This window comes from Gavia stellata, chromosome 8 (genome assembly GCF_030936135.1).
Source record: "Gavia stellata isolate bGavSte3 chromosome 8, bGavSte3.hap2, whole genome shotgun sequence".
Lineage (NCBI taxonomy): Eukaryota > Metazoa > Chordata > Aves > Gaviiformes > Gaviidae > Gavia > Gavia stellata.
In genome coordinates this window covers 7,459,094-7,482,665 of record NC_082601.1, presented here as the reverse complement: position 1 = coordinate 7,482,665, position 23,572 = coordinate 7,459,094, and the positions used below count along the sequence as shown (strand labels likewise).

Here is a 23,572-nt window from a genome sequence, read left to right as displayed (position 1 = left end):
GCAAACCTCCAAACAAACAAGGAATACATTTGTGTTTTAAAATAAATAGATATCTTCAGTGCCTAGTTTCATGGAGTATAAATTTTCATGTAATCTAAGCACATCTGCTCGTAATAATTAACTTCTGTGGTGTATGAAAGGAAAAGCTACATCAGCTCTATGGTATGATGAGATGGATTGCTTTCTATCTGTTCATCATAATGATTAATTGCAGCGTTTATAGGACGGTGGCTGCTTTTTATTCATTTTTGGGTTTAGATCATGTATCTTGCCTTTTTTAAAGCTTATTTAAATGTAAATACTCTCCAAATCCTGTATGAAAGCATAAACTTTCCAATTTTAAGTGCTTTGATGAGAAACAGGGCAAAATATGTCTCTGCTTAAATTGTCTTATCTGAAGACTTTGAAAGATGCCTCTCTTTCCTAGTGAGATGAATTTCACAGGTAAATGTAAATATTGAAAGTAACCATGAAAGAAATTTAGAAGGATTATGCAATTTCATTCGACGCTGAGTGCTGGTGTTTCCAAGGGGCAAACTTAATAATAATGAAACATATTAGCAATTTGCAGTTGGTCCTGTGGTTTTGCAAGTATTAAATCTTTACTATGGGTGAAATAATCATCTGATGTGTTTCCAGAAGTTAAATACATTTAATTCTTGGGCTTTAGTTCAGTAAAATGTGAGTATCTGCTTTGTGGAATGTAAGCTTTCAGGTTTGCAGTAGAGGAAGTGATGGATAGACAAGTACAGCTATCAATTAGAGCTAACCTGTCAAGTAGGTTGATCAGGGGAGCCCAATGATCCTGTTGTATTTTCTCCCAGTGCAGTCATCATCTTCTTACATTACTTGAAAACAAGTAAATATGTGTTGTATAGATGGAGATCAGCCACACAGGTTTTTATTGGTGTCGAGTTGGCACAGTGGGAACGGTGGAAGCAAAAGAAATAATGTGTGGAGAGTATTTATTGAGCAAAAGTCTGAAACTCAGGTAAAGTTGCAGGAGGTGTGTACAGAATTTAGCCTACTATTTAAAAATCTTTCTGGATTGCTCAAATCATACTGATTAAATGATAAACAAAATACTTTCTTGAAAACTCACCGTGACTGGCATAAACTCCCTGATGAATGATACTGCAAACAGAACACTGTAAGGGCAAATGTCTTTACCAGTTACAGTTATATATATTTTTTTTAAGGGTTTCTTGTTAAAAATTCCATTCCAGGATTTTCTCAGAAGATAAACTAGACACAACAAAGAAGTTAATGCAAATATAAGCTATTGCAATGGCATCAATGAACAGATACAATAAGCAAATAAGCAATTTGCAGATAGAGTCAACATCCCATGAAATGTTTATAAAGGTAATATTTAAGACCTCATAAAATCAAATTGTATTCAGATACAATAACAAAAGTCAGTAATAAAACAGTGGTGAATCAGGTCCAGAGAGAATCATAAAACAAAAGGCTTTATTCCGTTTCAGAGGTTTTCTTTAGTGTTAAGCATACGATATGTTTTTATGGCAACTCCACCCAATCTTTGCGTACCCAGTCACTCATGGTTAGAGTGCGCACATACGAATCAAACTGCTAAAGGCATGTGCTTTTTGATGCAATATAATTTAATTATGAAGAACGTCATTTGGATGTCATTTAGGATTCACGGTGCTCAGCATTTTTACGGTTTTTGTCCGCAAGGAAATAAGCTATTCTAAAATGAGGCTACCGTTCCACATTTTCTTTTCCAGCGTCCATCGATCTATTACAGAAAGAAAGTTGATGCATTTAACTTTTTTCTTTTTTTGTTTTGTCCTCTGTGGTGATTGTTGTTATCTGCTGGATAATTATTTGTTCCAATATTTTTCTGCAAATCAAAAATAAGCTGATGGGGATGGGCCTGTACTTCCATACCCCTCACCTTAAATAAAAAGTAAAAATAAATAGAGCTGTTATAAGGATAGGCCAAGTGTTTGCTGATCAGTTGCACTTCCTCCATGAGGTCTCAAAAATATGCTCGTTTCTGACACATCACGATTGGTTTCTATAAATTTGCTAGAGCCAGGATTCATTGGGACAGACAATTTTGAAATAGCCGGCTTATCCTTGACAGCTCTTCCCTGAAAGAGGCCTGAGAGGCCTGAGATCTGCCTTTTTTTAACTGCTGATTGTAACACTCCCGGGATTACACTGGTCCACTCAGTGACGGGTGGTGCAAGCTTGGGCCAGTTTTTAGGGAGGTGGGGTGGGAGAGTGGAGAGTGTCTGTTTGTTTTCCACATTTGCAGAAGGATCCTTTGTTATCTTTAATGCCCGTCGCTAATTCTGATTTTTACATGCTTGTGCTGCAATCTTCTGCTAAACCTCAGGAACTTGACCTAGTTTCCACCTTTTTATTTTTTTTGTTCGAGGGCAGTGAATAGCTTTTGACTGGGCTTAGCTGACCTCTCCTACTCCGGCTTATCCCTACCGTGCTTGTGCCCGTTCCCTAATAGGAGAACTTTCACTTTGGCATTTGTCTTTTTTCTGAACTGCACCTTTCTTCAATTTCTTTTCCCTAGCCCAGCCTTCCAGGGCACCTCGCTTAGCTTTAATGCAGATGTAGTTATATGACTGTATTAGTCCCCCTGCCCATCCCAGCTGTTGTTAACTGTGTAATTCAATAGTCATTCTCTTTCAGCCTGCCTTCCACCTTGATGTTCTCCATTGGTTCCTCCTCATGGCCTATGGTCTAGCTAAGTAGTTTACTCTGTCTCCACACCAACAGACCAAATTTTACCAAATTCACCAAAAGAGTCTTTGAATTGGCTGTACTTCCTGAGCCATTCTGCATTCCTGTAGCACCAGACGGGGTGGGGGGGATGGTGTCCTCCTACTTGCTCATGAGCTCACCTCATTTGAGGCCCTTTTCCCAGCATGGCACACATGTTCCTTTCGCTTTTAACCATCAGCCGGGCATTCAGTAGGTCAGTCGTTCCCTATAGACTAGCCCAGAGACTGAAAAGACGTCATTTGTAGATGAATTAAAACATGTCACCATCATTTGCACATCCTTCCAGAAGAACTGTACCCCTTTTTGTTACCACTCCAGTCACGTGAATTTACCTGTTAAATACTGGCTACAACAGGGTTTCACTCAAAAAACATGTTAATGTGATAACTGTGTAAACATTTTTAGTCTTGTTTTTAAGGCTTTGTTGAGTAAATATAGCCTTATTGTGAAACCTCAGTTATCTTAGCTAAAATACAATGTACAGATGACGGAGCAGCCGTCACGGCTCGGGCGAGTGATGTGGGTGCATCATTGGGCACCGCTTCCGGCAGTGCTGGGGTAAGGTACGTTAGGCAGCCTTTTTGTGGAGGAGAAAAATCAGGTCCCATTTCTTTATTTCCTTATGTAAGTTACTCTGAAAAGAATAGTTTAATATTGACAGCAGGTGGCTGTTGTTTGATATTTAGTCAATGTTTTTGTGGGTGTAGCAGATTTTGTGTAGATAAAGGATAATTTGATTTTGGGAGGTGATTATGTATAACATGTTTGTTTGGGGTTGTTACTGAAGAGTCCCACTGTAATCATAATGGAAAGTATATTAAACTACATTTTAAATGTATATGATAGAAAGGTAGATAAGCATTTGAAACATTGAAGAGTTAAGCTTTTCCTCACTTCTTCACAATCTTTGCTCATTCTTTTGCTGGGAGAGGACTGTCAATCTCGTGTCTTCTAACTTAAATGTAACCTGTGTCCCTACCTCCAGTATACACTTATTTTTTTTAGAATAATTTTATATAGCAGTGTGAAATGAGCTTCTGTTATCTTGGACAACGTACAATACAAGAATCTGTGCAAAGCATCGTATGAATCTCAGCTTTTTTTTGTGTGTGTACTGAACTGGAAAACCTTGTAGTCTCATCAAGATGTCTCATTTATTGATAGCAGACACATCAGTATTGGCAGCTCATCTTTTTTTTCTTTTTATTAGAAAAAACTTGCTGCATTTATTAAGTTGAGTAGAGGGAAAAAAAAAGGTTATTTTCTATCTTTATATGGGTACACAACTCTCATCACACCCAGGAGACAATCTTGTGGCTTGGGGTGGGTTTTTTTAAGCTTCGCTGTATTTTTACAGTTGTATGAGAACTTAGGACAGTGGGTTAATAGTTAAAATAGCCATTTTGTGCATTCCGTTATTATTTTCAACAACTAGAGAACAACTTATTTTTTTTATCTTGGGGTAATCAGTAACTTTACCAGTAGTACTTTTCAATACTTTTTGCTTTACCTTTTGACAAATTACAATTTTGAGTACATTGTTAATCATACATCTTCAATATCTGATATTTAATTTGGTATTATTCTGTTACTTTTGATCTCTACGCGGAAGGCTGTGGGGGTGTCTTTGGTTCACACGCCTAATGCTTTATGAGATAAACAAGTAATTCAAGCTTTGTAGTCTGTGTACCACATAATGACCTAGTCATAATTTTTGAATCGACCGTCAACACATATTAAATCAGAGCATCTATTTGAAACAGTAGTATTTCATAAACTGCATTTGACAGTTCATTATCTTATCTGTGAGAACTCCTTTCTTCCTTCATCTTGCCTCAAAAACAATATCCCTGCAAGTGAACTTTTGGTATAAGTCAAGGTCACAGCTTTGGAATAAAGTTATATATGGGAATTGCCTGTCTTCTCGTTGAAAATGTGAGTAAATCAAAAGTACTGATATGGTAATCTAAATCTACAGTATGTTCTCTTGCATTTTATTGAAACTAAAGGATAAGAAGTTTTATTGACTTTTAAAAACTGTTTCTAGTGAAACTTCCTTGAGAAAGTTTCTTAATAAATCTATATAGATTTAACCCTGCACTTAAAAAAAAAAATTAAAAATTCAGGAATGGCAGTAATTTATAACAGGTGTGTATATATATGCATATAAACCTACAAGGAATGGATTTTATGTAAGTATTTAGGTAGAAGTGTGATGCCTATGTAAAATAATCAAGTAAATTATCTTCAAGTTTTCTGAAAGCACAAATACCTTGTGTTTTCTGTGGGATCCGTTCCTTGGAGAGAGCTGGGGAAGAAGGGCATATTTTACGCAGAAATCCACCTTTTTTTCCCCCATATTTATAATTTTTTCATAGAACAAATGTCAGGAAAGGGACTATCTTGATGTGGAAGACTGATGCCATTTAGTTTAATTCGATTAAAGGACTGGAAAACATCTTTGCTTTTGATTATACAAACTGTAGCTAATGTACAATGTAATGAGAGAAATTTCCCAGAAATCCATTTCAATTTGTGAATTAATTTTGGTTTGATATTCTTGTATGTCATATTACTAAAACATAAAAAAAAAATTCTTTAGGATTATGAGGTTTTAATTGTTTTATTAAGTGTTGCCAAAAGTTACAGTCTTTGTAACCTCTTAATGTTTCCAGTAACTTCAGGTTCTGCTTGTAATTTAACATTACACAATTGAAAAATATAGTTAATTTTTTCACTTTTGAACAAAAGTCTTTGTTTGACTTTTGACCTGCTGTGAGAAATCTTTCTGTGCTTCCTGAAGTTTATATTCCAAATTTGAAGGTTATTTCTAAGGTGGGTTTTTAAGGCTTTCTTACTACTTCTGTGTTGCCAAGAGAATCACAGACTGTGTGCTCCTGGAGGAGATTAAGTTTTAAGAGAATTTGTGCATGGATGTTAAAGTGGGTTTTGTGTGTGTGTGTGTTTTGGTTTTTTAATAGGACATCTAACTGTGAAAATGAGCATTGCTTTTTAACATTTTGATGAACAGTTGTGCGACCTGCAGATTGTGCAGAGAATAACTTTGGCATGGTTATACACCCGATCGACTCAAAACAATTCAACTTCAACCCTCACCTTCCCCAAAAAAACCCCAAAACCTAACAAACACATGCTTCTTATGCCTAGCAATGAATATACATTCTGCCCTGTTCCTTGTGGGTATAAGAAAAGGTGAACAGCCAGATTATCATGGTATTTGGGCCATCGTTTGAAGAAGAGCCAGCACTGGGGAAGCCCTTTTCCATGAACTGTGGGTGACCTGGCTTCAACAGAAATCCGTAAGGCTATGGGCCTGTGTAGTAAAGCTGGAGGAAAAGTCCCATATGGGGCTGGCATCACCTTCAGGGGAATTTTCGTAAGTTTACATCCTTCTTTACGTCCTTTGGCACTGTGTACGGATCTTGGGATGAGAGGGATGGGAGCAGGCTGCTGGCCTGCCGCTGCCAGGGGGACCTCTGCCTGCCTTCATGCGCTTGTGGGATCCTAGTTTTTCTGCCTTAATTCCTGACATGACTTAAACTTCTGCTCGCTTGTTATCTGATAAAATTGGTACATTCAGCAATCAAAACCCTTTGTGGAGTATTTCAACTACAGGACACATTGCTTTTTATTGAACTCTCTAATAAGGATGACTGGTGTTGCACTTGGCTGCTTATGTATAGATTTTTCTCCCTCTATTACTAAAAACCACTGCTATTTTTCAAAGATAAAATATAAAATAAAATTCATACTTGACCTTCATTCCTTTAGTGCGATTCCTTTCAAGGACCGCTTTTCCCAAGGAGTTTTCCCTGTCCTTTGTGCAGAGCTGAGCTCTCCGAGCTGTCCCAGCACAAACTTCCCAGCTTCTTTCCCATTTCTGCCCTTGCCTTTCGCTGCCTGGTGATGCGCCTGCGGGAGCCAACCTCTGCTTTGAGTCCAGTCATGGGTTCCTCTCAGTTTGGCTGTACTGATCTTGATGCCGTATCGCATAGCTTTTCTGAAATGACCGGAGTTAGGAGCTCAGGAGCCTGATCCTGAGGTGTGCTCAGAGCTGGGTGAGGGGCTGTGGGGCTCTTCCAGCCCTCGCAGCATCCTCTCAGGCTCCAATTCCCATTCAAATTCTTTATTCTTTTTCTGTGATGGGTCTTCCATTGTCATTTTGAACCATGGGCAAAGTAATTTTCAAACACTGGCTCTTGTCCCATTCCCTCTTACCAGATTTTTTTTTTTTAAATTTTTTTTAAATACACATCAATGAGATCTGCTGATGTTGGGTGAAGAGCCAGAAAAATAAAAATTGAAGTTGCTTCTCAGGATCCTTCCTTATTTGTTGATTCCGATTTTCCAGCTTAATTGGTTTCTTCTTTATCCCTTGTTGGCAGTGACCTTACAGAGCCTGAATGAAAGTGATGGTTTTCATTGCTTCTAGTATTTTGTTGCTAAATTGTTCATTAGTTTACAGTGAAGAACTGATACGTTACACACCCCATCCCACCCCTCCCCATACTTCCCCATTAGTGTTGCCTTGATCCACTGAAGAGTAGCATTACCTTCTAGGGCTTTTTGTGGGGAAAAAAAATAATTTTGGTTGCTATTTTTTTTTTTTCTGAAATGAATTTTGCATTATTCTGAGTAAGTAAAACCGTGGATGAAATCTTGGTATTTGATAACGTAATGCCAGAACCTCATGGCATAAAGTTTAGTAGCTAGACCAGTATTTAAGCTGTTGAGCAATGTTATTGCTCTACTAAACCTCGACACTTCACACATCTCTCTGCAAGACCTACTTTTGCCTCAGGCTGTAAATGGAAGATGAGATTTCATTATAAGTCTCCTGGATTAGGTACACAGGAACCACATTGGTTGACATTGGCTTTGATACATGTGAGCAAAAGTTTATGTAGTCATTTTTGCAGTGTTTCCATTCTAAAAGTTAATTAACTGATAAGATATAACCCTGGAGCGTAGGTCTTCAAACAGGACAAGACAAAGGTTTAAAGAGAAATTGAGACAAAGGTCTGACACGGTGAATGGTCTAGAAAAGGCAAAATACCAATGCAGTATTTTAGAGAATCTCACAGTTCTGCGCAGCCATACAATCTTAATTTATTTGGCCATGCTATGTCAAACTTGCTCATAGAAACAAATTACTATGAATTCGTGGTGTGCTATATTTATACTTTCATTAGAGCAACAGCAAGAGTTAGTTTCCCAAGTCCAGCACATTTGTATGGAAAGTTCCCTTTCCTTTGGGCTTCTGAGGAATCAAAAAACTGCTATTTACTGTTTCTTTGAAATACACACTTAAAATTCCAAATGTCAGTTCTCTCTTTTGAAAAGGAAATGTGACGTGAATCTTGATGGATTTTCAAAGTATTGAGCTGGTTTTGCTTTGAATTTTATTTCCTAAATAACTTATTCTAAAATGGAAGAATTAATTATCACTTAGGGACATTTTGGAAGTCCCTCTGATTACGTTCTCTGGTTTTAAGGGAAATGGTTGTGCTGGGCATAATTGGCCATAGTCTTTCTTCCCTCTCCAGGGAAGAAAGGGGCAGATGTTCCTCTGGGCTTCGTGTCACTGAGGCAGCCTCAGGTCTGAGTCACTGATGCGCTCCTTAATGACGCCCTCCATGGCTGGCACGGGCCTGCCTCTCCGGGGGTGAGTGTAGGTCCTGAACCTGTGTGTGGACGCTGAGGGCTTCTCCGGGGTGTGGAGGATATTTCTGCTCTTCCAGGAGGAGGAAGCTGAAGATACCTACTTGTGGCTCAACCACTTTCAAATGAGCCAGGAGAGGAATGCAAAGGATTTATAGAAGTGAGTGGTGGGTCCACTATCACGGCACTGGCAGAATATGAACAGCCACCTCCCCCAGAGGTGCCATCAGGTTGCTGTCTCTTCTCTATGTTTTCATGGGCTCTTATTTCCCTTTTTTTTTTTAAGAATATTTTTTAAGAAGTCAGAATAAATAAACATAAACCACTTCTGCAAAATTTTCTTTCCAAAGATGACCTTCCCCTCCTTTAAGTGCTCCTCACTTTAAGTGTGATGTTGTCTGATCTTGTAATGACAGTTGACAGCAACCTTCTGCATCAAGGAAGATTCACACACAGAGCAATTTCATGGGAGAAACCGCTCTGAGCTCCAGCAAAGATGAACAAAATTTCATAGGTGAGAAGAGGGAATAAGATGAGAATCGAACTGGTGATTTATTATAGCCAAGATTAAAAGAGTTTATACAGAAAGACTGTAATCTAAGAAAATGTAGCTTAGTGTCCCAGTCAGCTCTACCCCGGGGTTAGCTCGAATGAAGCATATGAAGAACAGCTGAAAATACGAATAATCTTCCAGCAGGAAAGCATTTCTAGTTCTGATGCAATTTACTTTCTGTTGTATTAATTTGTTTTTATTGCATTTGATTGTTTTTTCAGTTAAACAAACCATAAATGATATGATCCTAACCAATGGTAAAGAAATCACGATAGAGAACTTTTTGTGTCCAAATACTGTATCTGTTATACATGAACGATCCTAGAGTAATCAATCAGTGTTTGGATTGTGTAATTGCTTTAGAAACAAATGGTTGCAAACAAATGCTTCATTCATAGATATTAAAAAGAAAGTATAATAGGATCTGTTCTTTTCCTATTGAAATAGATGGGAGTCTTCCCATTGTTTCAGAGGAGTACAATCTGCTTTATAATCCCCACTCAATTATAACAATTTGGTTCAAATTTAGGAAGAGTAGCAGCAGCTGAATAAGAAATGTTTCTCTTTTTTTTTGCCTGTAAGAAAGGAAGAGAAGATCGTCATAAGAAAAATGTAGCGTACTGTAAGGTATCTCCCTTTGCATCTTCTCTGATCTTCTACCTTGTTTTTAAGAGACTGTAAGGGGAAAGCGAATAATCCCTTTAGATCTGTTAGCTTCAAAAGTAGAGTAAAAAGGAACGTACTAGCAGTGAGAATGGTCTGAACAACAAAAGAATAATAAAAATAATTGCACTCATCTTTCCTTAAGAGGCAAACCTATCGGAACTCCTTCGCTCACACAAAAAAGTTCATTTAACATGACCCAGGGGAAATACCAGTTCTTATACTTACGGGATTCAGAGTCTTTTTTATGCACTGTATAGAAATATATCCTTCAGTATCTTGGACTGTTAGTCTCTTCTCGGGAATTTGGGTTTTTTTGGTTTTGTTTGTCTTTTTTTTTTTTCTGCTAAAGAAAGGATGCCCTGAGGTAGGGTTTCTGTAAAACAGTTTTTTTCCCCGCACACTAGGAATGTTTAGGAAGAAATATAAAAAGCCTTTCTGTATGTATAACTTATACATTATGTATACATCTATGGAACTCCCACACACCAGAGAGTGACTTTGCTCTTACTGGGATTCAAATCTGCGTACTGAGGATTCCCCCTGGGCAAATCTTCTGAAAGGCCCCAAACATTTGGTTTCTCAAGGTTGTGCGTGGGAAATTTTTCACAATCTCTTTCTGCTTCTCTCACCTTTAATCTAAGTACGGTGTCTTTCCTGTGCTTAGACTGTGCTGACCCTTCAAACTCAAGTGCAGTATCTCTATTTTGTCTCACGAGGTAGACAATATTGTGTGACGGCTGAAAGATACTTAATTCAGATAGCATGAATTACTTGAGTATGCATTTTTATTAGCTTCGGACAAAGTAGATTTAGTTGTTTTATCAGTTTTGGGCTGGAGATGAGTAGCCAGGCTTCAGACCTCAAAGCATTTAGTATTCTTATCTGTTCTTTACTGTAGAAAAGTGATAGTTGAAGTGGAAAGTTTTATGCAAGACCATATCTGCAGAATCCATTGGTACTTCAGAAAAATTTAACAGCAGTTTCTATGAGTGGAATATAGAAAGTGATGAGGGAGTTTCCACATTTCCATGTTACTGCTTTCTGAATTGCAGGTTTGGATTTTGATAAAGATGACAAGTCTGTATGCTGTAAAACACTAGGATTGTCTGAATTCTGGAAAAGCATGGTTAATTAAAAATAAAAATACATAGAAGAGACCACATTCTGGTCTTATTTTATACCAGTCCAAATCCACATATCTTTACTGAGGGACAATGGTATAGGCAGCATTATGTGGGCAGTACTGTCAGGCAGGAATTGATAATTTCAGACAACCTTGTTTATTCTCCCTTAAATGTTAACCATGTGGCCAGGCAGCGAGCAAATACGAATTTTGGAGAAAATGGAATGAATTCACCCTAATGCAAATCCACGCAACCCCTTTCTATAATGAGGAGACCTATGCAATGACAGGTTAATTTGGGCTGTCTCACTTGGGCTTGGAGCATGCCTGGTGGGATGGGGTTTGGGTTGACAACAGAATTAACTGGGGGAGGAGGAGCACCAGCAGGTGGGAGCGGGAGGCATCAGGATGAGTTGAAAAGTTGTCGAAGGGCCCATATATCCTGTGTCCGCAGTGACTTAGTTGCTGGGCCCTGGCCGGCCAAGAGCGGCAAGGAGTGTTGAATGCCAAAATGAGAAGAGCCAGAGCTGGGGAGTGGGGAGCTGAGGAGGAAGGGTAGATTAAAATCTTGAGGTGTTACCTTGGACCATAATGTTTTAAGTGTAATGTTGGGGGAGTTGTAAGTATGTCAGTGTGTTAGTGTTATGTTCTGGATTTAGTATCTGCTCTTCACTGTAAAGGGACAGATGGAGTGAAATGGCAGAGTGCCTGCCTTCCAGAGCAAGATTTTCAAATGTATTTTCCTAAACCAACGTAATGTAATGTTTTCTAATGCCCAGTTATCTGAAAGACGATACAGGTGGGTAATTTTGTCAAACCCAATACCAAAAAAATTCAGATTGAAATGTACATTTGGCTCGACAAGTTTACAGGGCTGTCTTCTGAGACCTTCCTACGGTTGGCTTTGCCATGTGAGTTGGCTGCAGTGTTGAGCTACCATGGGGAGCTACCAAAACCGACCTGGCTGGAATAAAACAGGCTGCATGAGATTTGAAGTTTATCAAGGTATCACTAAAAACACTGGCCTGTAAGTATATAACTGAGGCAGAGCTTTCAAAAGAAAGTCAGTGCTTTCTTAGTCAAGTAAGTGATTTTCCAACTTGAGTTACAAGAAGCACTGTAAACGTTGTGTTATTTGGCATGTTTGATTCTCTTTACTTACTGTGTTTTCAATGTGTGTGTGTATATAACAGGATGTCTTAGTTTTATTTTCAAGTTGTGCAATAAATAATTCATCTTACATATAACTTGATGATAGGTGCTACAAATAAATAGAACTCAAGTAATTTTAGTAATTGTGGGCCACAGAAAGAGGAAAAAAGGAAGCATATTTTTGTATTTCGTTATGTTCTCTGAAAGGAGCAGAAGCATAATTTCTATCATTAATCATCTAATGCACTTGCATTGATTTTCTTTTTAATAGAAAACGAAAGTAAAAGCAATTCAAAACCTATAATAAAGTTAGGAAAAAAGGGAAAAATTGTGAAAGATTCCTTAGACTGATTGCATAATGTAGAAGCACTCAGAGTGCGGTTATTCACTAGCCAAAGTAAATCTGAAACATTAAAAAATCATATTATTTTGTTTTTCTAGCCAGGCAGAGTGCGAACCACTTGCCATAAGAAAACACTTGTATTAAAATGAAAATGGTGCTAGACATTAATGTATCAATCCCGTGTTCTGCATTCACTGTGTGGGTGGGAGGAGGAATGGGCTTTATAGGAATGTATTTCTCTCCTACTTCTCCTTAAACAGTGGGCAGTCTTGGTTCACAGACAAGGAAGAATTAAAACATCAAGTCGCATAGCTTGGCAAAATCGACATGTACAGCTCAATTTTTTCAGTGATGTAAATCATACATTCCCAACCAAATAATTGATGACCTCAACCATAAGTATCAAAGAAAAATTGTACTCTAAGAAGTTATTTTAAAATGGAACAGAGGTGAGCCCAGTGTAAGACATTAGACGACAGAAGTCAGCCTGCACTGATTTTGCTGGTTCTAATATGCAGCCCTGGACATATGTAATCCCTTTCAGACAAACTGCTCCGTCCTCCTGCTTGCTCTGCAGTGTTAGCTGAGGGGCTCTGAGCCACGAAGAGTGAAAGGTGAGGGAGGGACGTGCGCCTCTGGTGTGCAGGCCTTGTGTACAGGCCTCTTTATCCCGTTCCATCTGGTGAATGCCGATGACACGTAGCCCCAGGGGAACTCTACGGTTGGGTCAGACACATGCATGTGGGGACAGCTGCTCAGGCAGGGGCACAGCTGTGGCTGCGCTGGAGGTGACCTCCCACCACGCTGGCCCCAAGGAAGCTGCAGCTGGGGCTTCTCTTCTTCTGAGGCTCCTGTACCTAGATTGACCTGTCTTTTTCCCCACGTACATGTCTTATCGTGGGAAGGCTGCAGGGAGAAACCAACCCAAAGAGCAGCTAAAACATGGACCTTTAACTTGAGAGGGGTCTTCATGGTTTTGCGTGCTTTTTTTCCTTCCCTTCTAATTCTATGCTAAACTTCTCCCCTTTCCTCTGTAACAGTCTCTTCTCCATGCTAGTGCTCTGTACCCAACTTTTAAACCCAATTCTTCCCTGACCCCTTTTCATGCAAATCATTTCACTTGCTTTCCTTTATCTTTTCAGTTGATATTTACCATCTTTATTGCTTCCCAACCTCATCTCAGGCTCTTCTTGTTTGTTTATGGTGCACCTTGGTTGGGGTCTGTGTTTATTCAGCACTCAGTTTGCTCGGTGGCATTTGTTAGCCCTTTAGCACTACTGTCAATATCATTAATAATTACAAAATGGGAAACTGGTGATCTCAGAGCCAGTTTCCCCGCTGCATAACGAGTTGTTCCAGCTCTTCCTCAGTTATTTTTACTAGATTTGTGTCTGCAATGTCCTTTCTGGCATCATTTGTTCTTCTCCTCGGACTTATTTTTAATGGTTATCTTGTGGTTTGCTTCTGTAAGTCCAAACTTTGGATGCACTTCACTTCATTGCAGGGAGAGCTGCTGCATCCAAGGGGGAGGGGGTCACAGTGGTGAGCTTAAGCGTATACTTTTGTCCTTACAGAATCAGGGCCTTAGACTTACACCTGAGTCCCAGCAAAGCCTTATCTTATGTCTTCTATTATGTCTGCTTCTGGTCTCCTTCTGTAATTAGGGGTTGCGTTGACAAGCCGAGAATAGCATAAAGTTCCACCTGGGATTTTGGAGAAACTCATTATCAGTATGAAGGAGTATCAGTATAGAAAATAAATGAGGTCATCATGAGTTATGAGACTATGCTTATAGTCAGCAAGTCTGGATACTTAAAGTTATTTTCTTCTTTCTCTCTAAAGTATTATCCCTGAACTCTTTTTTCACTTATCATTAGCGACACATGTAAGAAATGATATGTTGTCTTCTTACATTGAGGGATATTGAGAATAATTATGCAACACAAAATGAGAACTCTTCTGAACAATGGCAAGGTAAACAGCTACATTAAAATAATTCTGTTGACTTTACATGCTGGCTTTGATTTTTCACACATTCTTAGAATTTGAAGCCGGAGAAGATTATTACATCATCGTGTCTACACCTCTTGTCTAGCCTCATAGGTCATCCCGTTGTTCCTGTACTAAGTCCAGCCATTTGATTTACTCTACCACATAGCTTTAGTTTTAGTGTTTTGCCCAAGTGTACCTTCCTGGAATTATCAGTCATTGTTTTCAGATGTTCTAATGGTATTTAATTCCAGAGTTTTGAAACCACTAATTTAGGTTTCCCAGATCGAAGTGCCATGGTACAATATAATTTTACTGGTTGGTACTTGATATTCTCACTCTTCAGGTTTTTACCCTTTGGAAACTGGTGAAATGCATTTGTAAGGGAGAATTGATTATAACTTTGGTAAATTAATATGATTACCAAGACTGTCTGTAATTGGATTTTTACTTAAGAGGAACGATATTTATGTTATCTTTCCTTATTGGATGCAATGCTATGCCTATAATATTTCTTCCTCAACACACTCCTTTTGTTAGGACTGTCTGTAGTGCTGTTAAGTGAGGTGTGTGCCTGCTGAGAGCACTTGAGTCCCCCCGGTTTGATGCTGACGTGCTGCTTTGGTGGTGCTGTAACGTCATCTAAGGATGCATTCAGTGCCTCTGCAATTTGACAGCATGCAAACATTTCATTGCACCACGTAAAAGTTTATAGAAGTGGTGTCTGCTATTTACTTTTAATTTAAGATAAATGTAGTTAAAGAATACAGCTTCCATATGCTTCCTCATGCCATATGCTAAGATGATGGCATACAAACATACTCTTGTGGGTGTAAGTATAAAAGAAGACGACAGAGACAGTTGTACTGAATATCCCGTTAGCAGTCCTTCTTCAGTATCCCGAGGGGACCCCCTGCCAGCAGAAAGGGAAATTTCCTCCCCGAGCTGTACATTTAACACTTGACTTATGCCTTTAAGCAAAGCGGTTGCATTTGCAGCTATTTTCATTGCTCACATTAATTGCTAACTTTTGTCGGCACCTTAATGGGTGTATTCACACTGTCTGTTAAAGAATTCCAGCCCTGCCCTGAAAAAAGATATTTTCTTTTAGCATTTTAAACATGGTTACCTTTCAATTTAATTCATGATCTTGTTTTTATTGTTATGAGAGAAGGTGTACTTTTTTTTTGTGCCGGCCGTTGTTTTATATAAACAGATCTGCATTAAATTGTCATTTTGCAGCTTGGCCCCAAGTGTTTAATTCCAGTTTGGTGGCGTTGACTGGTGGTAATAAGAAAGAATAGCGGGAGTTCAAAAGGAAATCCTGCATTTCCCCTCTTTGTGGGAATCAATATTATAATTCAAAACCCTTTATCTGGCAGTGTCCTGTTATTAGCTATTTCTATTCATATGTTTGTGTCCATTTCAAATGCTGTAGAGACGGTAGAAATCACACATTATGTCTAGGAGGGATTTATCATTACTATGTGATTCTTTTTTTTTTCTCAGTGCATAGGGCTGCAAATGGACTGCGTTTGCCCTGCAGTGGTATCCCACTTAAAAAAAAAAAAGAGAAGTTGACATAGCAGAAATGGCTTTGCGGTATGAGTTTATTTAAAACCATTGTGACAGAACTGAGGATTACAGGGAAATATTTTTTTATGCAACATAAACCACACATGAGCCAAACCAATCAGTAGTTTGAGACCACTGAGGATAAATAATTTTCCTAACTTTCCTGAAGGTCCGCTGAAAACAAATTTGTCCCAGAAGTGCCTGTATTTGAAAATATTTTTCTCTTAAAAGTTAAAGCTAACTTAACTGGGAAGTAAGTTTGCAGCAGGCAGAAATGAGGTGACTGGTTTCTGAATGAACTACTGGAGTGGATCTGGCAGCTCTGCTGCTTCCTGTCTGGTCCTTCTCAATCCATTAAAATGCCCTAATGGGCTTTTGGTTTATTATTTAATTTATTTGAGCAGTTCATGCTGCTCACCGCAAGCAGAGTTGTAAGCATGTAGCAGAAATCCTGCCATTTCTTATGACTGACACGCTGTAAAGATCAGGCCCATTAAGCTCAGGCTTCTGAATATAATTCAGCTTGAACTGAAGAAGTCGTGCATTGGCATCGTCTTTGAAGACGTTTGCAGACTCTTGAGTGGAAATGAATTGCCTCCTAACATGACTGAAATGCATCGTACTGCCCAGGCCAATCCAAGGAGGTGTGGGTTTTTGGTGGGGAAGGGTACCAGATATTCATGGCTGGCATTTTATTTTCTGCATGTAAAACAAGAAGTGCCTGCTGTCCCGGCAAAGTGACCCAGCTGCCAGCTGGGTCACCAAGGGAGGTGCTCATCTGGGCCCACCAGCTTAGTAATAACACCGTTGGCACTGGTAAATGCAGAAGTCCAGGTGAGTGGGAAGCAAGCAGAATGTTTGCTCTTTAGGTAGTATTTTAGGCAACAAAAAAAACTTGTTGGATTCCTTGCTCTTCGGCCGCTGCCTTCTCTCCTTGCTGACAATCAAGCTTTGTTGCTCTGTCAGGAATAACCTGTTTGAATTACCAGGTTCTGCACTTACAAAAATTCCTAAAGTAGAGAAGAGAAGCAATTCCATATTTTCAACCGCCTGCCTGTCCCTAATCACCTCACAGGAGATCCTCCTCCACTTTTCCTTTAGGTCTTCCTAAAACTCCCATGGTCTCGCTCTGTTCTCCCCAGATTTACTCAGGAACTCTCTTTGATGACATTCTGACCAAGTCATTGCACCTTCCTTCAGTCTTTTAAGTCTTTGCTGTCATATGTATTAATTTAAAATTGTTTGCTATGGCTTTGAAGTCTACCTGCTTTCATTTTCCACTTCCTTTTGTTTCCCATTCTTGCTGCCAGTAACATCAGCCTCATTCCTCTCTTCCTCACTCATGCTTCTCTGTGGTACATCTGAAGATGTCTCCTACTAGACTACCCATTATATTTTCTTCTTTTCAACTCCTTCGTGTCTCCATGCTTATACGTGTATAATCCACTGTAATATTTGTTGGTTTAATTTAGCTTTCCTCTATCCTTGTTTACTACTGCCACTAATTTCTTTAAGCTCCATGATCTCTGTCAAATATTTGCCCTGATCTCATGTGTCCTTATATATCCATTACTTTTAGCATCTAAATAGCCTCAGTGAACTCAGTGAATTATTTGTGTGCTTAAAATTAAGGACATTTGTGCAGAAGATTGGGCCATTAAATAATAACTCATTGCAGCATGGAGCGTCTGCTTTAACATCGATACTTAGAGGTTCCATTACTTCTGTTGCCATTAATAAATGTAAGGAATGAATTGTGGTATTGTGTCGGATGGTAATAAACATTGCAACATGACCGTTTTATTATGCAATTGCAAATATTGCTTCATGGGGCTGGCAGCATATGTTGTTGTTCACTTCCCTGCAGACGCTAGTGGTTGTAGTGATGCTGAGAAGATGGTTTGCATACTCTTGGCCACGTGGACACGTTTGTGTTGCCAAATCTTTGGTCTCCTTGCTCAAGGTAATGAGGCTACACAGACCTTGGGCATCGCAGGGTATTACTTGGTTAACCTTTCTGAAGAGGGCAATTACCCCGCTTTCCCATACAGAGTGGTGACCTCTGTCCTCGTGCTCTCGTAATTGAGAAGGGGAATATCTCCGAGTTTCTGACTGCCAGAGGTGAGAGATAGGAAAGGTCACAAAGATTGAAAGTGAAAGGCAAGGATCAGCAATTTAGAGGTAGTTATTAATATGCTAAGTCTAAAGAGAGTTTTAACAATTGCTTGCCTTTTACACGCTCTTCAAAATGCTTATTTTTTCCTTAGAAATCTAATTACATTTTAGTAAGATTTTTTTTTTTTATTTCCAGGTAGTTGCCAACCCATCCCTTTCTCCCACACAGTACTGTAGGTAAAAACCAAAAATCATGTGTATTCATTGCAAAGTTACCCCCCAGTAAATCCTTTAACTATAAGAAAACAGAGAGTTATTTTTCCCTTTTTCTTCACACACTCCTGGTTACATTAAGTGCTGGCAACAAGGAAAAATATATGCAGCCTCAAAAATTTGAATTATTTAGGAATCTCCATGAAATAATATCACAGGTTGTTAAAGTTAAATAATAAAATCTGGATTAAATCATTTCATCTTCTGTAGCTTTACGATACAATGTGTGGACTTGCCTGAAGTCACAGAGCCTGACATGACTAAACTCTTGGGGCCAAATTCAATCCCTAACTCTGTCCCTGACTTTATTACTTTAATCAAGTCACGACCTATCTTTGCTTTGGTTAACCTACCATGTAGGATATAAATAGCCTATAATCTTGGAGATTTTGTGAGAATTAATTATTATTAATGAAATGAAAGACTCCATGATGTGCAGGCTATTTTTATTTATTATAATTACTTATTATTAATTCACTGAAACTTCATCAAGTTTTATTATAGGCTTCCTGTGACTCAGGAATATTAATACTTTTGTCCTCCATCATGGCTATACAGTACCATTATCCACCCTGAAAAATTAATCATTACAGTCCAAAAAAGGACAGGGGTGTTGAAGGGCATCGACCTAAAATAAAATTGGGGGGAAATGTGTGCATCTAAGTCTTGGGCTGTGCTCTTACAAACCCCCTTTGACTCTTGCCTGACCCCAAAGGCATCTGTGTCCAAATTCAGAGACCTCAGCCCCAGCCTGGCCCTGTGCCTGTTGTTTCCTATTGCCATGGCCCAGTCTTAGAGACCTGGTAAAGCTTTGGGCAGGGGACCAGAGAAATGCATCGCATTTGAATGCGGGCTGCAGCCTTGATAGTGCTGTGTGTGAAGGTAAAGCTCGGTACGTGCGCAGGGGCTCTGCCTCTGCCCGTGTGCGAAGGCACTTCAGGTCGGATGGAGCTCGGCAGAGTGACACCGTCTTCAGCCAAGACCTACAGAGCAGCTGTGTTTTGTGCTTTTTCTGCTAATGGATCCAGACAGTAGTGCTCTTATAGCAAGCTATCGTGCACCCTAAAAGCAGGCTTCTAGTAAAGTGGAGGGGCTGCAGCCCCTTTCTATCATGGCTGCAGGCTGAACGCTCGTGCCCTTCCTCCTAAACATCTCCATTTATGCAAGAGACTCAAAAGTTCATATGGCCAGAGAGAGGGAGAGCATGAGGAGTAGCACAATGTTTAGGGAACTCGGTTTGGAGGGGGCAGACGTGGTGGTTACACCTTGCTGCAAGAAGCATTTAGCTGTAGCATCTGCTGCCCAGGCAGAGCAGAGGTCACCACTCTGTATGGGAAAGCTGCTCAGACAGTTGTTCCCTTTATCTGAAATATGGAAAAGATGGCAGTTTTGGAGAAGGAAGCTTTCTTTTATATTTTCAATTTTTTTTTTCCCCACTTAGAAGCAGTTTGAGTTCTGAGGGTAGTGTGTGCATCACAGCCTGGGAATCCTGGCCTCGACGGAGTATGCTTTATGGCACATAGCTGCAGTATTATATCTCTTCTTGTTTGGTCATACAATGTATCATTGGTTAAACTGTTGCCCCAACCCTTAAAATGATGGCCTCCTTGACAATATTGAATTTATATCATCATTTAGATAACAAACTGCTCAAAAAAGAATGTGTCTTTATGGTTTTGTGAAGCTTCTAGCACGTCTTTGAGTGATGCATGAATAATGACCTGAAACTAAATCAGCTTTACCCTATTAACCCAGAAGAGTGAAACTTGCACAGAACACAAGTACTGACTGCATAGAGTATAATACGATGTATATAACAATATAAAGATTTCCGTACCTTTACTTTTCAGCTGTTACATGCTTGTCGGAGTACAACGACTCTGCAGATGTCGGTGACTGCATGCGGTGGGCAGGACCTATGCCGTCTCTTGTGCAGGAGTGTCTCGTTCCCTGCAAAGATGACTGCACATTTACCCCCTGGTCTAAATTTACAGCATGCTCCTTTGACTGTGAATCAACTAGAAGTAGGAGACGGTCACTCACAGGTATAATCTTTTATAGTATTTATCTGATGGTGATACTTGTGAATAATGTTTCTCAGATGTTGGTGGACTGATGTTGGGGTTTTGGGAAAGTCTAGACAGAATAGGGATCATCCTTAAGTGATTTTTTTGATCTGATACTGATCATTGCCTGCTTTATGCACATGCGTTTCAGGATAAGAGTATTACAGAACAACTAGGTGTTGGAAAGCCATTTTTGGATGTAAACCAAATAAAACAGTGACTATGCATTGTGCAAGTTTATCTGACCTGTTATTCTGGGAATCATGCAGCAAATGCGTCTACAAGAATAAAAATCAGTGTGTTTTTCTGTTTAAGACTGTGAAATCTGGATGAAGTTGAAATCTGGGAGTTTTGTGCTCAGCAGTATCCAGTAGTTCAACAGGGCAAATTAATACCATGAATAAAGGAAAAAAACAGTATTGTTAAAATAGTTTTGTTTGATCTTTTATAGGTATTCATTAAACACTCTAGCTCAAACCATTTCATGGAGCAGTCTCCCATACTTGCTGTTGTGGTTTGTTATTATGTTATTTGAATGCTGACCAAACTGAAAAGCTTTAAAACTCTATAAGATTAATAGTTTGGCACTGCTTGTTTTGTTAGGAGTTGTCTTTCTCCCCTGCCTGACCCCCCACCCCACCCCACCCCCCGCTAAATCAAATCAAAATTAATTATATCGTTTTCAGAAGGTTTACAATAAATCTGCTGTTATTGTTACCCTGAACACTCACATCTTTTCATATTTCTGTGTTGTGTTTGAGAGCTATGGTGTAGCTGTCTTGAGTTTGCGCCGTTAACAGAGGTGAGACTTCAAAGACTTCTACTATGGAGTAAAATACTAACATTGCTGTAAAAATATCTGCTGCGATAATGCCTGGGAACTGAATGGCAGCAAAGTATGGTGGCTACCACTGCTCCTTTCTTCTAGACTCACTTGTACCTGGCTGCATGGCTCTCTTGTTACTCAGTTTGTTACTGTTAATGATCCAAGTTTTTAGTAACTAACAATTACAGTATACAGACATAATGGCTTCAAGCTGCCATTTGTGAGTATGGCTCATTAAAGGATAAAGATTTCTCTTTTACATAAAAATCATTATTATATGCCCTACTATTTCTGCCAAAGAGCATATTTTAAAATGTTCTCTGTATAAATGCCTCTATCCCTATCAATCCTCTATCCCTGTCAAAACATTAGGTGCCTCATCTTCTAGAAAATATGATACTGTAAGAAATAAGTGAATACTTGCTTCCAGGTAGTTTTAAATCTGAATCTTCTTTATGAACATGAGTGCAAGTTACAAAACAGTATGGTCCTACCTATCCCCTTTCTTACTCCCTTCTACATCAGACATAGATCCATTCAAGTAAGTGGACCAAAAATGGTTTTTGATATTCAGGTTTTGATGGCTGATCTCCTCACCCGCACTGCATTTGTGACCAAACACCACCAGTCTCTCCCATACGACCTTGCTGGGTTCCCTTCCTCCCACCGGGAAGGAGCTCCTGGTCTCAGCCCGCTCCCAGCAAAGGCGTCCTGAAAAGCAAGTGAGGAACATGCAGCGGGTGGTGCTGGGGTGGGGACAGCACAACAGCACAGAGAGCGGCAAGGGAGGACCACATCAGCCATCGGGTTTGGTTTTGCCCGAGTTCGAAAGGAGAAGTTGATGAGATTAATGCTGACCTGTCTTTGCATAAAACTTCAGGAAAATTGGAGCTGGCCTTGAAGAAATTTCATCCATGCAAACTCAGTCCAAAGATTTAAGGGAAGTGCTGTTTGGGAAGTTGCTGTTAAAACTCCTTTATCTGTTTTTATTTCACCTTTTTGTAAGCGTGCATGAATTGTACCTCCTTGTTCAACACAGTGTATGTCTATGCTCAAGTGAATGCTTCGGCTTTATTATAAGAGTTCATTAACAATGTCATTAGTGAGAATCTGCTAATTGTTTGCTAAGTATTTGCTTGCCTCCCACTCAGTTTTTAATAGTATTATTCATTTTACTTTGTAAGTAATCATAGACTCTACATATAAAATTAGTCGTTACTTAAGAAGCAAAAGACTTATTACAGAACATATCAAAATTCAAAGTCATTATAATGAAAACACAGTTTTTAGGTAAGTCTCTAGTTAATTAATGCAGTCAGTTAATTCATTGTGCTATTGATACAATGCATTTTCTGTAGAAAGGTATATTTTTAACATTTCATATAATTTTTATGTATAGCATATACTACCTGATAATATTTAAAGTATGTAATATTTGTTAGTGTTCAGAAATCTAATTTTAAAAAAATACTATTTAATTGAAGGATTTATGTCCTTGAAAATTTTTGCAGTGGTATTTCTAATAGCAATTTCTAAAGCAGTCTGTGAAGATGATAAAAATATCACCATCACTAACTACTTCTTTGTGAGCAGTATGGGGTGAATGTCACTTTTGCCCTCAAAACAGGGCTTTCGTAGGAACTTCATTAGAGGGAAGATGTCTACAAAACAGATGGCAGGGCAAGTTGGAAAAAAAGTGTTGTATAAGTGTGGGATTATTAGCACCCTTACCTCTGTCTGATGTGCTTCATGTAATAATGGCAAAACATGGGCAAGTCCCAAATTCCCATATTTACTAATACAATGCAGAACATACAGCTGTACATATATACTGATATATTGTGGCTTCTGCAGCTTGTCAAACATAAAAAGCTGGAAATGACACTAGAGAGCTTCTGAACTATTTAAAGCCTTTTAAAAGGCTTTCCTTGAAGTGTGTGGAGTTGTACCTCTTACACCTTACTTGAATTTGCTCATAAATGTATAAATACACACACAAAAATAAAAAGATGCCGGCACTATTTGATTTCATTGTGTTTGTTATCCCTTTGTGCTGGCAAATTTTACATTCCCCAGAGCTCTGGAAATATAATTTTGAAAGAACTGGGGCTTCAAGGACAGCAATATTAAGGGTCTGCAATTGGTGCCCTTCTCTTTGGAGGAAAATGTTTGTATGCAGACAGGTATTGATGACAGCCAGCTTGTGTTCCTGCTGACGTGTGGTAAAATGGCTTTTGGTTCCAGACTAGAAAGAGGGTTGTTGGGTTATGTAACTTATTTTTTGTTTTTAGGATCTTATTTGTGTGCAACACAAGAGAAAAACAAGAGAAAACATTTCTTTTGGGATCAAAGCTTTAAAAGCTTTTTGCAGAAGTATTTGTAATGTGTCCGAGATCCCCAAGGAACATTTTGAGGATGCGATACAGATGCGGTTTGT

General features: G+C 39.1%; 1 protein-coding gene across 1 annotated transcript in view; it reads left to right on the top strand.

Moving 5' to 3' along the window:
* Nucleotides 1-23,572, top strand: part of THSD7B (thrombospondin type 1 domain containing 7B) — a 270,835-nt gene that overhangs the window by 146,973 nt on the left and 100,290 nt on the right. The window contains exon 12 of the mRNA XM_059820303.1: nt 20,094-20,288. Coding sequence (XP_059676286.1) covers nt 20,094-20,288 — 195 coding nt within the window. The remainder of the gene's footprint in view (nt 1-20,093; nt 20,289-23,572) is intronic.